The following is a 13,406-nucleotide window of genomic DNA, read 5'->3' as shown; positions in this document are numbered from 1 at the left end:
TTTCCATCCATGTGTCGATAAAAAATGTTAAAGGACAGGTTTAATTCAGTCTGGTTTATTGGCTGCTTCTGTGCAAAAACGCATTCTGAAGTTCAGTTGATGCTTCGGCATCGGCTGCCTGAATCAAGAGGGTATGTTCTTTCAAAATTACACTCCTTTATAGCACAAAAGAGCCTGTCTGTGCTCCACAGCAGAGGGATAGTAACACAAAGCAGGGATCAAGAAGTCTGTAACTTTGAAAGACACCCACTTGATGTGACAGACTCAGACTGCTGAAGCCTTGTAGTAACTTAACCAACAACAAAAACAGTTTGTAAAAACAAAAGCAGTCAAAACCCAGTATTTACACACACAATTATAGTATCAGCTCTCTTTGTGGCCAGTATGGACTAGAGGAATGACTGCAATGACAAATGACTCAATAGCTCCAGTATTGTAGTAAGATGGACTTAAAAAAATGTGAAACTATCCTTTGAATATAGAACTGCACTGCTGATCCGTTAATCACAACTGTGATTGAATGTGGCTGAAATGTGAGTGTGAACTCTTAAACCAACCTGAAAAACTGTGCATGTGTAGAACTGATCTATTTGTGGAAAGACATTATGATTCAGACAATTTCAAGACTGATGGGAAAATAATTGCTCCGTCTCTCATTATGTAAAGTGTAGAGGGATTCAATGAGGTGTGTAGAGTTTAAGCACTTGAGCTTGTCTGTTTGACATACCTGAGTATCTCATGGGCCCCACAGCAAAACAGCACAACAAATAAACCAAAAGTACATCAATATGCCACCATGAAAACCCACAACTCAACAGCCACATGCCACATTTTAACATCTCCACATACTCAAGCTGCACATATTCATGCCAAATCTTTGGTGGTCTTATCTCTCGGGTTCAGGAATCTGTTGTGAAACGATACAAAATCTACTGTTTTGAGAAGGAGCCAATATTCTATCACTGACGGCTCAATAAATTATGGAGTTTTTCATTTCACATGAACTGGAACACCTCGGCCCTCAGGCTGCTGGTGTGGTGGACCTGGTCCAAAGAAACGCTCTCTGAGACAAAGAGCAGAAAGTTACCACACAGGTCAGTCCCACGGACAAAACGCTTTCTCTCTGATTGTATGTGGCCACAAGTCTAGATGGCGGTGAACGTAAATCAACAAGAAAGTGTCAGCAGGCCAAAGAACAAAGTCTTCAGAGCAGTGAATGGGTAACAGGCACCCATAAATGTCTCTGTTAGGCAAGAGGGTCAGACTAAACGCTGAGAAAGTTTTACTGCGTAACGCATTATTTTGCTTGACTGAATGCTGTACAAAGCTATTGAAGTGGTTGGGAATGAGGGAGAGGACAAGCACACCCAAACTGCATCAAAAAAAACGTAACTTGAACCTTAAATGTCACACCGTCTTTATTATGTTGTTTAGGCCTTAGTGTTGAGCATCCTTCATGTTAAAAAGCTGAACAGTATTGAAGAATATATTAACGATGTATTCGTAAAAATAAATGTGAGGGCTTCGTTCAATGTGGTCCTCGTTTACAACAAAAACAAACTCCGCATTTTTTCATAATGAGAGGGAACAGACGTCTCATCACAAACCACAGACACAACAAACGGTTGATCTACTGGTTTAAACAGGAACAAACAAGAGGGGAACAATCTGAGCTTAAGTTTAAGTTACTGTGGTGTACAGTATGTAGAGAACAGTACGTATCTCACTTCTTTGAAAGCAGAATTAGGCCACATGAAGGTTTTCAGTCCTCCGTTTCTGCCAGCCCTCTGTTCAGTGCAGTGACTCAGCCTTCATTCAAATAACACTGGCCCGACTGAAGCGACACCATATGGGTATTACTCACGAGAGCCAGATGGCATGCGTGTATAATGAGTGTGTAGGTGTGCTAGAAACTTTCCTTAAACACAACTAAACAGTAACACGTGTAGGTTTTCAGAGGAAGGACAAACAACGGGGCAGATTGTAGGCCATCTTCTCTATCTCTGCTTCCTGTCTCTGTACTCGACTGGACACAACCGCCAGCCACCACCTATTCAAAAAGCAATCTTTTGTGACAATTACTGATCCAAGTAATGAAGGGACACAAAATAAAATGCAATTTAGTGCATTGTGGCAATTAACTGTTGTAACTGTGTGTGTAACTGTGAGTTTGGAGAGGGTATAATGAACGCAGAGGAACATTCACAGAGAGCAGACGGAGATGTTTGGTGACGTGATGAACCGCTGGAACCACACCTACCTATCTTGAACCTGGCTGTTGCCACCGGGCCCTCGGTGTTGCCCTCATACAGCGGGATGATGGTGACGATGTACTCGGTGTCAGGCTGCAGGCGGGACAGAGTGTGGAGCTCGCTATCACCAGCGACCTCCACACTCTCCACATCTCGGCCTGTGTGAACGGAAAACAGGAACAGAATGAGCGTATGGAAATTTGATCAAAAAATAAAAACAAACAAACTGGCAGAAATGCAAGATGTTGCTTGATGTTCGCTTCATCCTAACCTGTAAATGGACCCCAGACCAGACGGTAAGCCCGCACACCGCTGACGCCTCTCCACCGCACACGCACACTGCCCTCTGACTCCGTCTCCACTGATAACTGCTGCACCGCCTCGAGGCGCACTGACACATGCAAAAACATGAAGACAGACACATTGATTGATACTTGTGCAACCCATTACAAACCACGAGGAGATAGTATCACTGTACTGTACTACTGAACATATACTGCCATCCAACACTTGTTTTAATATTACGCCATTCTGTAACTTCATGATGAAACGTACAACTTTATTACAAACCTGATTCCTAAAAAGTTGTGTAAAACGTAATTAAAAGCAGAAAGCGATCATCTGCAAATGAACTGTTTATTGACAACGGTTTTATGAAGTGTTCCTGAGCCCTTTATACCATCATGCGTTCACAGAGTGGTGACCCTTTTTTAGTAATCAGTGTTGTATATTGTGCCTACTGACTGCGACTACTCAAATTACTAGCATTTACCATCATCATGGAACAGAACAAAAGGGGTTAATAATGGGCCACAGGGTGGACTCACATGTTCGTGCGTTGAGGATAGACGGAGATGCAGAGTTTCGGGGGAACAGCGGGTAGAGGCTGACGACGTACTCTGTGTCGGGCTGCAGTGACTCCAGGGTGACTGATGTGGCGTCTGCTGCCAGAGACTGCTCCAACAGCTGAGCCGCTGGCTGACCTGCTCTTCCAATCACACAGCAGACAGAGGCCATGCAGGAGACCAATTAGTGCACCAATAGCAATGAAAAATGACAGTGTACGGTATGTCTTCAGACAAATTAGCCGACAACAAGGTGCAAAAATATGGGATGTGTCCTTGTGTGTTTCACTGAGTTTACCTCAGCAGGCAGCCAGCCAGCTGCAAAGAAATGTTACTCGGAGGGAGTGCACAACCTGTGTGCGAGTGTTTGTGTTGTGTGCTTGTCCTGTATGTGCTTGCATGCACACTTGCTAGAACGGGCTAACACAGGAACAGGTCGAAACATTGCACCTCATTGCAGGATACACACTGACCTCATTTAAATACTCTCACACTCATGCCAGCCTAAGCAGTCAGAAGAGGAGCTCCATGTGAGACTGGCACTCCTGCCACATATTCGGAGGGAGAAACTGTTTATATCAGCCCTCAGGGGCCACTTTTCTCTCCTGAATCATGGTATAAGCACCCAGACAACTTGACACTGTTATGATCCGCACCACACCCTGTCTCCAGAAATGCAAGGACAAAATTACTGACGATCTGTGACATAAGTAAAGGTTTTCCCTGTCTAATTTCAGGATGATAAAAATGTATTTGATATTTCAGGTAATGATGGCCAATAAAAATCCTTTCTGACAGCCAGCGCCTAAGGGAGGCAAGGTGTTAGAGAAGCTCATGTCCTCACACTCAGACTTGACTGCTGTACATTCTCGACATGTTTCAAACTTGCCACAAACAGGTTAACTGTAATTGACAACTGCAGCTTCTTTTCCCCCTTCATTTCCACTATAATCCCTCAGTCGACCAAGAGGATGATTCTGTCACGGCTGACAACAGGCGCACTTAGAGCCAGTGTTTTTGAGTACAAAAGAGGGGACGTCATGAATATACTGCAGGTGTCACTAAGTCAGCAAGTGTTAGTGAAACACAAATGCACAAGTCAGACAGAAAGAGAAAGACAGACAGAGAGGTGTGTGTGTGTGTGTGTGTGTGTGTGTGTGTGTGTGTGTGTGTGTGTGTGTGTGTGTGTGTGTGTGTGTGTGTGTGTGTGTGTGCCGGACCTCGTGGTCCATAGGTGAGTCTGTAGCCCTGGACAGGAGATGAAGGCTGGTCCCAGCCCAAAGAGAGAGAGAAGAAGCCTGCCTGGATGAGACGTAGACTGGAGACCCCTGGCAAAGACCCTGTATGAGGAGAGCAAAAAGACAAGTGTGTGAGTGTGATAAATTAAAGTTGAGAGACATTGTATTATCGATCTCTCTTTTCACTCACTGGTTCGCTGCTTGGCAGAAACAGACTCTCCCACGCTGTTGGGGTACTGAGCGATGACTGTCACCAGGTAGTCAGTTCCTGATCGCAGCTCTCGTGCTGTGAAGGTCCTCTGATTGGCAGGGACAGTCTCCTGCAGGGGAGAGATGGAGGTCATCTTTCTAAACAGTCAAGCCTAAAACAAGTTTTGGCAACATGAATGATAGAGATAATGATAGAGGGTGGAGCTATGGCATTCTCCTGTTTTCATCATGTCTGCCAGGATACACAGACAGGAATTTCACTCTCTGCTGTGCCAAACTTTAATTTCTACAGCATCTACATGAAGAGGATCCGCCCATTAGACAGATTTATACTCAACCTGAAGGCACATGTTGCTCTGGCAAACATTGTTGACTTTGGTTTCTAAAACTGCAATTTGCAACTTTAATCTAGGTCATAACAATCTTTATCATCCACGTGTCAGGAAAATTCTCAAACACCTGGACTCACCTGACGCAGCTCTGCTGTGATAGGCTGACCCAAACCGGAGAGCGGCACATACTGCACCACATAGCCATTCACGGGGCCCCCGGCTTGATTCCAGCGAAACCTGAGAGAATCGGATGTCTGGCCTGTGAACTGAATGTTGGATGGACCAGAAAATGCCTCTGAGAGGAGAAAAGAGGGTGGAAGCAGGATGAGACACAGCATTAAATGCAGGTTTACAGTCTGACAATAACGTCTGGGATAACAGCCGGACACAATGTGTGTGTATTTTAGTAAATTGATGTTATGCTATTTCAATTAACCCACATACCATCGCTAGCATAGACTCCTCCTGCCTTGGAACACACTCTGGGGCTCACAAGAGGAAGAAGCGTGTTCAGCAGTTTGAAATCCCCAACAAAGGAGGTGAAATCACTGCTGGGCTGGGAGGAGATCTGAGCCAATTCATTCCTGTCTGCACTCTTTATACCTGAACAACCACAAAAAAGTTGGCAGAGTAAAAAAGAAATCACAGTGGCTCATAAGTAAACTACTCTGAGTAAGAGAGGAGAAACTGCAGGTGAGACACCTACCGACCGCAAACACATGCACTCCTTGACTGCGCAGCTTCTGTGCTGGTTCCTGCACGCTGTCCTGAGACTTCCCGTCTGTGATCAGGATGGTGATCTGAGAGATAAGAAGGACCCACAGGTTCAATACGCAGTTTAATAATCATGAAACATGGCAGAGTGTTTGCTCCTCAGACCTTTGGGACGTTCCGACTGGACGCCGGGTTGAAGAAGTTATCAGCGACAAACTTGAGACCAGCGCCTGTGCGTGTGTTTCCACCCTTATAGTTGAGATTCTGTACAGCGTTGACCAGCTCAGTGCCATTCAGGTAGCTAGCAAATGTAAATTCAACTCTGGGGGGAGACAAATATGCATTACCGCATAATTCTGGACCTGCAGTAAGATCCTTTGTCACTGCATGGACAGGGATGTTATCAGGGAAATATTAATCTTGTCACTCACCTGGAGGTGTCACTGTACTGTATGGCCCCAAAGCGTATCCCTGACTCGCTGACAGAGCTGGCAAATGGCTTGACAATTCCAGCCATAAAGCCCTTCACCTGCAGGAAGTTCTGTCGGCCGATGCTGGAGGACCCATCGACCAGGAAAACAATATCTGCTGCTTGCACATTATTACACCTGCCTGCAAATACAAGTGACGGAGAACACATAAAGATGTACTTTCTGTACATACAGTGTATGCAAACACTGCAGGGCTCATGTGGTAGTTAGGAGGAGACTTGGGAGTCACTTATACCCTGAGCTTCAGCCTGTTTCATGAAGGACAGGAGGACAGTCACAGTGAAAACCCAGCTCCACATCTTCACAACCTGAGCACAAAGAGGACAAATACATCATTTTATAATGTCTGAAACAATTACAACTCACTAGACAAACAAAGCAGTCGAACCAAATTACAAAATTGTGATACTGTGCTCCATCCATTAACTGCTAATTAAAAAACAACATTTTCAGCGTGCATGCTTGCAGGCTTTGAAGGGCCTTGTTTTTCTTAGGACTACTCCTGCTCCTTCCTCCTCCTTTGCTTGTGTCCCCTGGTCATATTTGTCTTGAGTTGTAAACATCTCCTATTAGATGAACTGCTGCCATCCCGTAGCTACTTACTATTCATCCCCATCGAATTTCCTGTTTCTGCTCATTGCCTGATCTTGTCACTTTCCTGTTCATCTGCATCCTATTAGTCATTAGTTCCTCGGTGTATGTTGAGGGTAGTTCAGCCCTGTTATTTGTCAGACTGTCTATGCTGCCTTAGAGTTACAGCCATTGTTCTTGCCTGTACCTGTTCCAACCAACCTAGCATCTTTTGATATTCTGCCTGCCAGCCTCATCCCTTTGAACATGTTTCTTCTTCTGAAAGTCTGCCTGGCTACCAGGTGAAGTCTCTTTTATTACAACAGCCAAGCTTCACAAGTCTGCTTAAGTGCTGTTCGCATGTTGCAGTTTCAGGTTCACTGAGCGTTAGCACTGCAGGAGCACGAATAATTGCTAAACTAGCTTAATGATCACAAATGGAACTTGTAGTGTAACTTAAGGCAGGAATATGAATGTGTGTGTCACCTAATCACACATTCACACAGCAGAGTGCTTCTGCCACTGCTATCTCCTGCACTGTGCTGTGCGTGCACTGGTGCTGCTGCACAAGCCTCCACATCAGCCTGTTCAGCTGGAGTAGGTGCTGCTCAGTGCTATTCCATCCAAATGGCCACCAACACATTTCAAGTTTCTGACTTGTTAATATTACTCCCAGTATTTCTGTAACACACCATTCAATCATAAAGTCTCTCATCTACTATGCTGCCATATGTGCAGAAATAACACAGAAAAAAAACTGCCCTTCCACATATGAGATGGTTTTAAAAACCTACTGGTCTAGGCTGGTGTTTTTATGAAGTTGTTGCAATTCTAATTGGTTTTATTTGACTTTTAAATTCAGTTTTGTTTGTTATATTGCTCTTATTGTTGAGCATCTGGTTCCATTTTATGAACTGTACTTTTTTTTGGCTGCTGTTTTCATGCTGTATACTGTTCACTTGCTTAATATTACTATGGATGATGATGTCAAAATATGCAAACTGAAGCCAGGGAAAATATTACATTAAATATGAGGTACATGTGTGCACATGTGCCAAAGAAAATGCATCTATATGCAACATTACATTCTCCCTAACCTGCAACCCTAAAACTACGATGCTCTATTACAGATATAATATGGTTTTTGCAGATTAAAAATAAGTCCATACTGTCTAACCTAGATGAACACTTCCATGCTCTCTGGCTCTCTACACCATACTTAGGTTTACAATAAATATATCTGTGAGTAATGAGCAGGATATCTGACATCCTCAGCACCACCACATCTTATTTCTGCATGACCTTCCTTTGCCTCAGCTTCAAGGTTTCATTTTATCGACATTGAGATTATATTTCTCAACTGGAAAAACAGAATTACATTACCCATCAAGCACTGCAGTTACACAATAACCGAAGAGAGAACAACACAGCAAACATCGCAGTTTCCTTCTGTCCCTTTAGATGCCAATTCACGTGTATTTTAAACACACTGGGCACTGGATATCATCTGTGTATGTTTCACTGTACATTACTTGTAGCACTTACAGTGTTTACCCTGTAAATGTTCTTCTTTGTACTGTATGGTTGCCTTCTAAAAACAAAATCCTGAATTTGCCATCCGTGAACATTTATGCACAAAGCATTTCTGAACTTTCTTAGTTCTGAACATCTCCACATGTTCCATGAGAGCATCCTGTTTACACTGGAATTAAGTCAAATTATAATCAAAAGAATCAATCAAAACACTGCTTCCTTGTGGCTTATACTTAAGATGTAAGCTTATACTTAAGTCTTACACTTAAGACTTATACTTAGTCTTATACTTAAGACTTAAGTATAAGCTTTTTCACTTTAAAATAATGAAATGTCTAACATTAGCTCTCAATAATTGTGGTCCAGGAATTAAACCACAGATGGAAGTCTTTCTCTGTGATATCTCTGCTCGCTGTGGCAAAACCGACAGAAAATAGGTGAACACATGAATGGGGGAAGAAAAACATCTGCTGTGCTTCAGTGACCTCTGAAATCACGACATACTTACAACCTGCAAACAGTAGCAGACTCATGTATGTTGAAGATAATCTACTCATAAAGCTGGTCCTTACCCGCATTACACTGATGCTGAAAGCAGCCACATGTCTTTATTGTCACTGGGAAGACATTTACACTGCACAGGGCTGCACATGTTCACATTAGTGTTAACTGCTGCTAGTCCTAAAATGTCAGTATCTAAATAATAAAAAAAAAAACAAAAAAAAACAGACTTGTCTTGTATGACATCTGAAATAATGGTATCAAGGTGATTAAATCTGTACTCATTGTAAGACACTCTCTTGAAATTACATTTTCAACACACATCACTTTAGCATTTCTTTACGACCACAAGTATCCATAAGTAGAAATATAAGATACACAAGCCAATAATAATGCTGCATATAGGTTTTCTCTTTCTGTCTGTCCTCTCTGCTCTCATTACAGCAGATAAACTAAGGTCCTTTGGTCAGATAGGATTCTTTTCAAGGGTGGTCACACCATACCTCATTACACCCTCCACCTTCACTGTAATCAACTCCAACCTGTCGATTGTGGGTTGTCTGTCTTTGGGTCCTGGCAGACACCAATACCTTGTGGACAATATATACCATTTGATCTTTGCTGCACTGTGAGACATAGAGGATGCAGAATCTCTCACTGCAGATCTTTTTGGCCTGTGATACAATTACAGATCGCTGTCACGAGCCACTGCTCACAAGTTCTTAACACAACTATCACTTTGCGCTCGTTTCAGAGACCGCTTTCATCATGGACGGGGAGCATTTCTCCTCATGACAACCTCCATTCACGTTCACCTTCTTACAGAGGTGATGCGCGACACAGCGGCTACTGCAAATAGCTGACGTGGAGCCAATGAGCAAAACCTCTGATCTGCTCTGGATGTAGTGCCTGGATGGTGGCTTAGGCAAACACTGTTAGGACAAACCCATGAGAATCCACTTAAGTTGATGAAACGGGGAGAGAGAGAGAGAGAGAGAGAGAGAGAGAGAGAGCAGCATGGCACCAGCAGACAAAAGTGATTTTCTGAGCCTGTATCAGAACTCAAAGAACATCAACATCATCTGGAATTGGGACATTTTCATTTCTTGGTGTTTTGCTGGAACTCAGCCCCAAACCAGACTGACTGTCAGACCGCCTCTGTCAGAACTAGCCCACATAAAAGGCAGCTCTAGTTGACACGTGCTGACAGGCTTGATAACATCCACAGCAGAACTACATTAAAGGGTACTTTCTTTGTTGTAGTTCTCGGTGCATCAGCGTTAGTACAGCTATTGGAGTTAGATGAGATGATTGATGCCACTCTCATATCTGTCCGGTAAATATGAAGCTACAGTCAGCAGTCTGTTAGCTTATCTTAGCATAAAGCCTGGAAACGGTTCAGCTTTGGACAGCTTCTCTCAAACGGTATCATAATCCGCCTACCAGCAGCTCTAAAGCTCACTAATTAAAGCTCATTTGTTGATTCAGTAGAAAAACTACAGCATCGCTGCACCCAAACAGCTCAGCACATAACTCCTCACGAAACCACAACTTGTCATATTTACGCATTGTTTTTTGTATGGATAAAACAAACACGATACGGCATGTTAAATCGAGAGCTTTACAGGTGATGGCAGGCAGATTTTGTTGCCTTCAGGCAAAGCCAAGCTTGCTGTTATCACGTGTTTCCAGTGTTAATGTTAATCTAAACTAACTGTCTGCCGGCTCCAGCTGTATGCTTCCCAACAGACATGAGCATGGTATCAATGCTCTAACCAAAGGATCAAAGTGAATCAGCATATATCCCATAATGTTGAATTATTGCTAGTTTTAGGATGACTTGTGTCTTTTTCTAATAATACTTGAGTATGTTCATACATTGTATAGTAAATATGCTCCAGGCTACAGCAGAGGTCGTACTTTCTGAGAAGGTTCAGGGTGTTTGGGGTTCTTCCTGCGATCTGTTCTACCAGGAAGGCTAAGAAGAGCACAGAGAATACTGGCTGATCCATCCCATGTCCTCCACTCTGATTTCAGGCTTTTACCCTCTAGCAGACGACACAGAGAAACCAAGCGGTGAATCAAACTCATCTGTGCTTTCCTGCACATCTTAAACAGTAAAGAGATAGTATGAGTCATAGAGGCCATACTAGTCCCCAGAAAGATTTTGTTCGGACAGACAGTTGCCTAATATGTTGTTTTAAAGTTTTTACTAACATAATTTGCATGCATGTACATATGAATACTAGTTTGTGGCTGGCTGAGTCACATAGTTATGTACTTTAAAATGTTGAATGGCACTTGTTCAATGCAACAACACTGAGCCCAAGAAAAATGGCTGAAATAGCTGAAAATAGACACTGGAATCTGTTGGCCTTCTCTTTTATTAATATGTTCAAGAGTGAAAACTTTCAGACACTGCCTTAAGCCAGAAGCACATAATTAACCAGAAATGTTTGTTCCCTCTCTTAGTCGCAGAGCCCACAAGCCCAACAGTTTCAGAGTTCTTGTCCCAAACACGCAGTAACCATATAAAGCATAATATGTTCCAAATGTAATGCCGCTTTCCCCGTTTCAAGATTCAAAGTACTTATTTTAAGACTTTGACGCCTATAAAATGAAATTATGTACAATTAGCTGCTGACGGGCCACATCAGTTTGCACACCTCTCAAGTTGTTTCTCTTTTTCCCGTATGGAATCTAATGAAACAATGTTTATTTCTGGTTTCATTATGTCAGCCAGGTGTTGAGACCACAGTTCATACCCGCAGCCTTTTCTGAACACTTACATCTTTGGCTAACTTAACAGATCATAATTCAAAGGCATTAATTATTCGAGGGCCATTAAAAGCAGCAGCTGACGACTAAATGAAGCAGCAGTAAACACTGAAAGCATAAAAAAAAAGCCAAGTTTCTCCGCCGTCCCTCCTCTTCCTGCCACACCGACAACACACCCACAAACCCTACTCTCTTTACAGGTCCCCCCCAATCTGTGAGCACATACAGTCCTGTTGGTATTTATTTTCAAATACTCATTGAAACTGTTCTGATCACATGCCAACTGTGGGAGTGACCCACTTCCTCTGATAAACCCCGTTTTTATTTCAGCATACATAAAGATATTCATCAAGTCTCCATTAAGTACATTCCTAAGGTGGCCTCCACACCTGGAATTTTAAGAGGATGAGGTAACTGACTTTTGGGTATGACCACACCCACTACAGGCCACCTGGGAATTAAACCAAATGTGAGGGTTAAAAGGTCAGTGAAGCAGCAGCGAAGTGCTGCTGGAAGAATCATCCTCAACAGGAATCAAGTGAGGAGTTAGTGTGAAGCTTTGACAGAACAAGAAGAAAAGGACTTTTCAAGGACAGGAAGAAACAGAGATTAGGACTCATCCCAGAGCTTCTGGTGGGAGCTGTACAGAGGCTGGGCTGTGCTTTCTGAAAGCTCAGCTCAGGCAGGATCACAGGGTTGTGGTTTAGTAGAGATGCCATTCTCCCAGGGGGGGCGTCGGGCCACAGGCCATTGCAATGTGACAGAGTGCAGGATTGTGTGAGAGCCGAGCTCCCTCAGCATAACATCAGTGTGAGGACAGAGAGCGACGCAAGTGGACATGGGGACGGAGGGGGCACGGTAGGGCAGGGTGTCACTGTAAATTACCAGAGTCTCCCGCTAATGTGCTCACACACCAGGGTCTTGTGTGTTTGGAACGGGAACAGAAGAGCTCTCCTCTGAGGCTGTCTGAGAGTCAAAACCAGGGGAGACTGATCCTGTCACCTTTGACCTCTACCCTCAGGTCAAGTACAGCATCTCTCACTTTCACCAATGATGGATTATCATTCTGTTTTGTCATTCAAACTACAGTACAAAAGTACTAACAGCAGCTTTGGAAAATCTTCTGTGACCCCGTCATAACAAGTTTCAGAATAACCACTGATACTCTCCTCCCTTAGTGTTTCACAAGCGTGGAATTACTATTAACAAAAGCCAGATGGGCTAAATCAGGGAAATGACCAAATTCATCAATGGGTTATCCTTCTCACTCAAAGACATGAATGGAGACAAAAAGTCAATACCTCCTCGTTTATAGCTCCTTTAATCCAACATAAACACAGCAAAGAGCCATTTAAGCACCAGCAACAATAAAAATACACACAGTTACACAAATTATCTTCTGGCTGCAGAATCTTTCCACAAAAATACCCACCGTTGATTAAAAAAATGCTAAAAGCATCGCTCTTAAAAAGTTAAAGTCTGAAAATAATGCTCCCATCCTCGACCTCAAGTGAAGACAACAGAAAATGTTCCCTTGCAAAACACATCAAACGCACACAGTAATCAGCAACAGTCCTCTGTAGATGACACACTTGGGATCAGTCCAGAGCGATCCAGTACCAGGGTGGCACGCCAAGAAGCTTGCCAAGTATGGCTGAAATAATGCAATGAAAAGATGAGAGGGTGAAGGTGAGGCAGAGAGGAAGAGTTCAACCAGTCCTGCTCAAGGTTTTTGGCATTAATAAATTTCCCTGTCAGTAGGGGATTTCTTGCTCTTTCGTGAGCCAAACCACAGCAAAGACATGGACGCCCACGGAAGTGGAACAGACAATCAATTGCAATCGAGACACAAAGGCAGAGGAGGAAGTTCAGGAGTGAGATTCGCTTTCTCGGTGCAGCATCATGGACTGTAGCAGGAGTGATGCCCTCTCACTAAATGAGT

The 13,406-nt window shown here is 43.4% G+C and overlaps 1 protein-coding gene across 1 annotated transcript in view; it reads right to left on the bottom strand.

Annotated features, from left to right (window-relative positions):
• The window catches only part of col7a1 (collagen, type VII, alpha 1), a 58,339-nt gene that overhangs the window by 44,181 nt on the left and 752 nt on the right, over positions 1-13,406 (bottom strand). Inside the window, exons 2-12 of the mRNA XM_070957811.1 lie at positions 6,318-6,390; positions 6,023-6,203; positions 5,757-5,913; positions 5,584-5,677; positions 5,322-5,480; positions 5,015-5,172; positions 4,526-4,655; positions 4,318-4,437; positions 3,080-3,235; positions 2,524-2,643; positions 2,261-2,410 (exon numbers count right to left, since the gene is read on the bottom strand). Coding sequence (XP_070813912.1) covers positions 2,261-2,410; positions 2,524-2,643; positions 3,080-3,235; positions 4,318-4,437; positions 4,526-4,655; positions 5,015-5,172; positions 5,322-5,480; positions 5,584-5,677; positions 5,757-5,913; positions 6,023-6,203; positions 6,318-6,381 — 1,489 coding nt within the window. The 5' untranslated portion in view covers positions 6,382-6,390. The remainder of the gene's footprint in view (positions 1-2,260; positions 2,411-2,523; positions 2,644-3,079; positions 3,236-4,317; positions 4,438-4,525; positions 4,656-5,014; positions 5,173-5,321; positions 5,481-5,583; positions 5,678-5,756; positions 5,914-6,022; positions 6,204-6,317; positions 6,391-13,406) is intronic.

The sequence above is a fragment of the Chaetodon trifascialis genome, chromosome 3 (genome assembly GCF_039877785.1).
Source record: "Chaetodon trifascialis isolate fChaTrf1 chromosome 3, fChaTrf1.hap1, whole genome shotgun sequence".
NCBI classification, from domain to species: Eukaryota; Metazoa; Chordata; class Actinopteri; order Chaetodontiformes; family Chaetodontidae; genus Chaetodon; species Chaetodon trifascialis.
The sequence above is the reverse complement of the archived record's forward strand: the minus strand, read 5'-3'. Positions and strand labels throughout refer to the sequence as shown.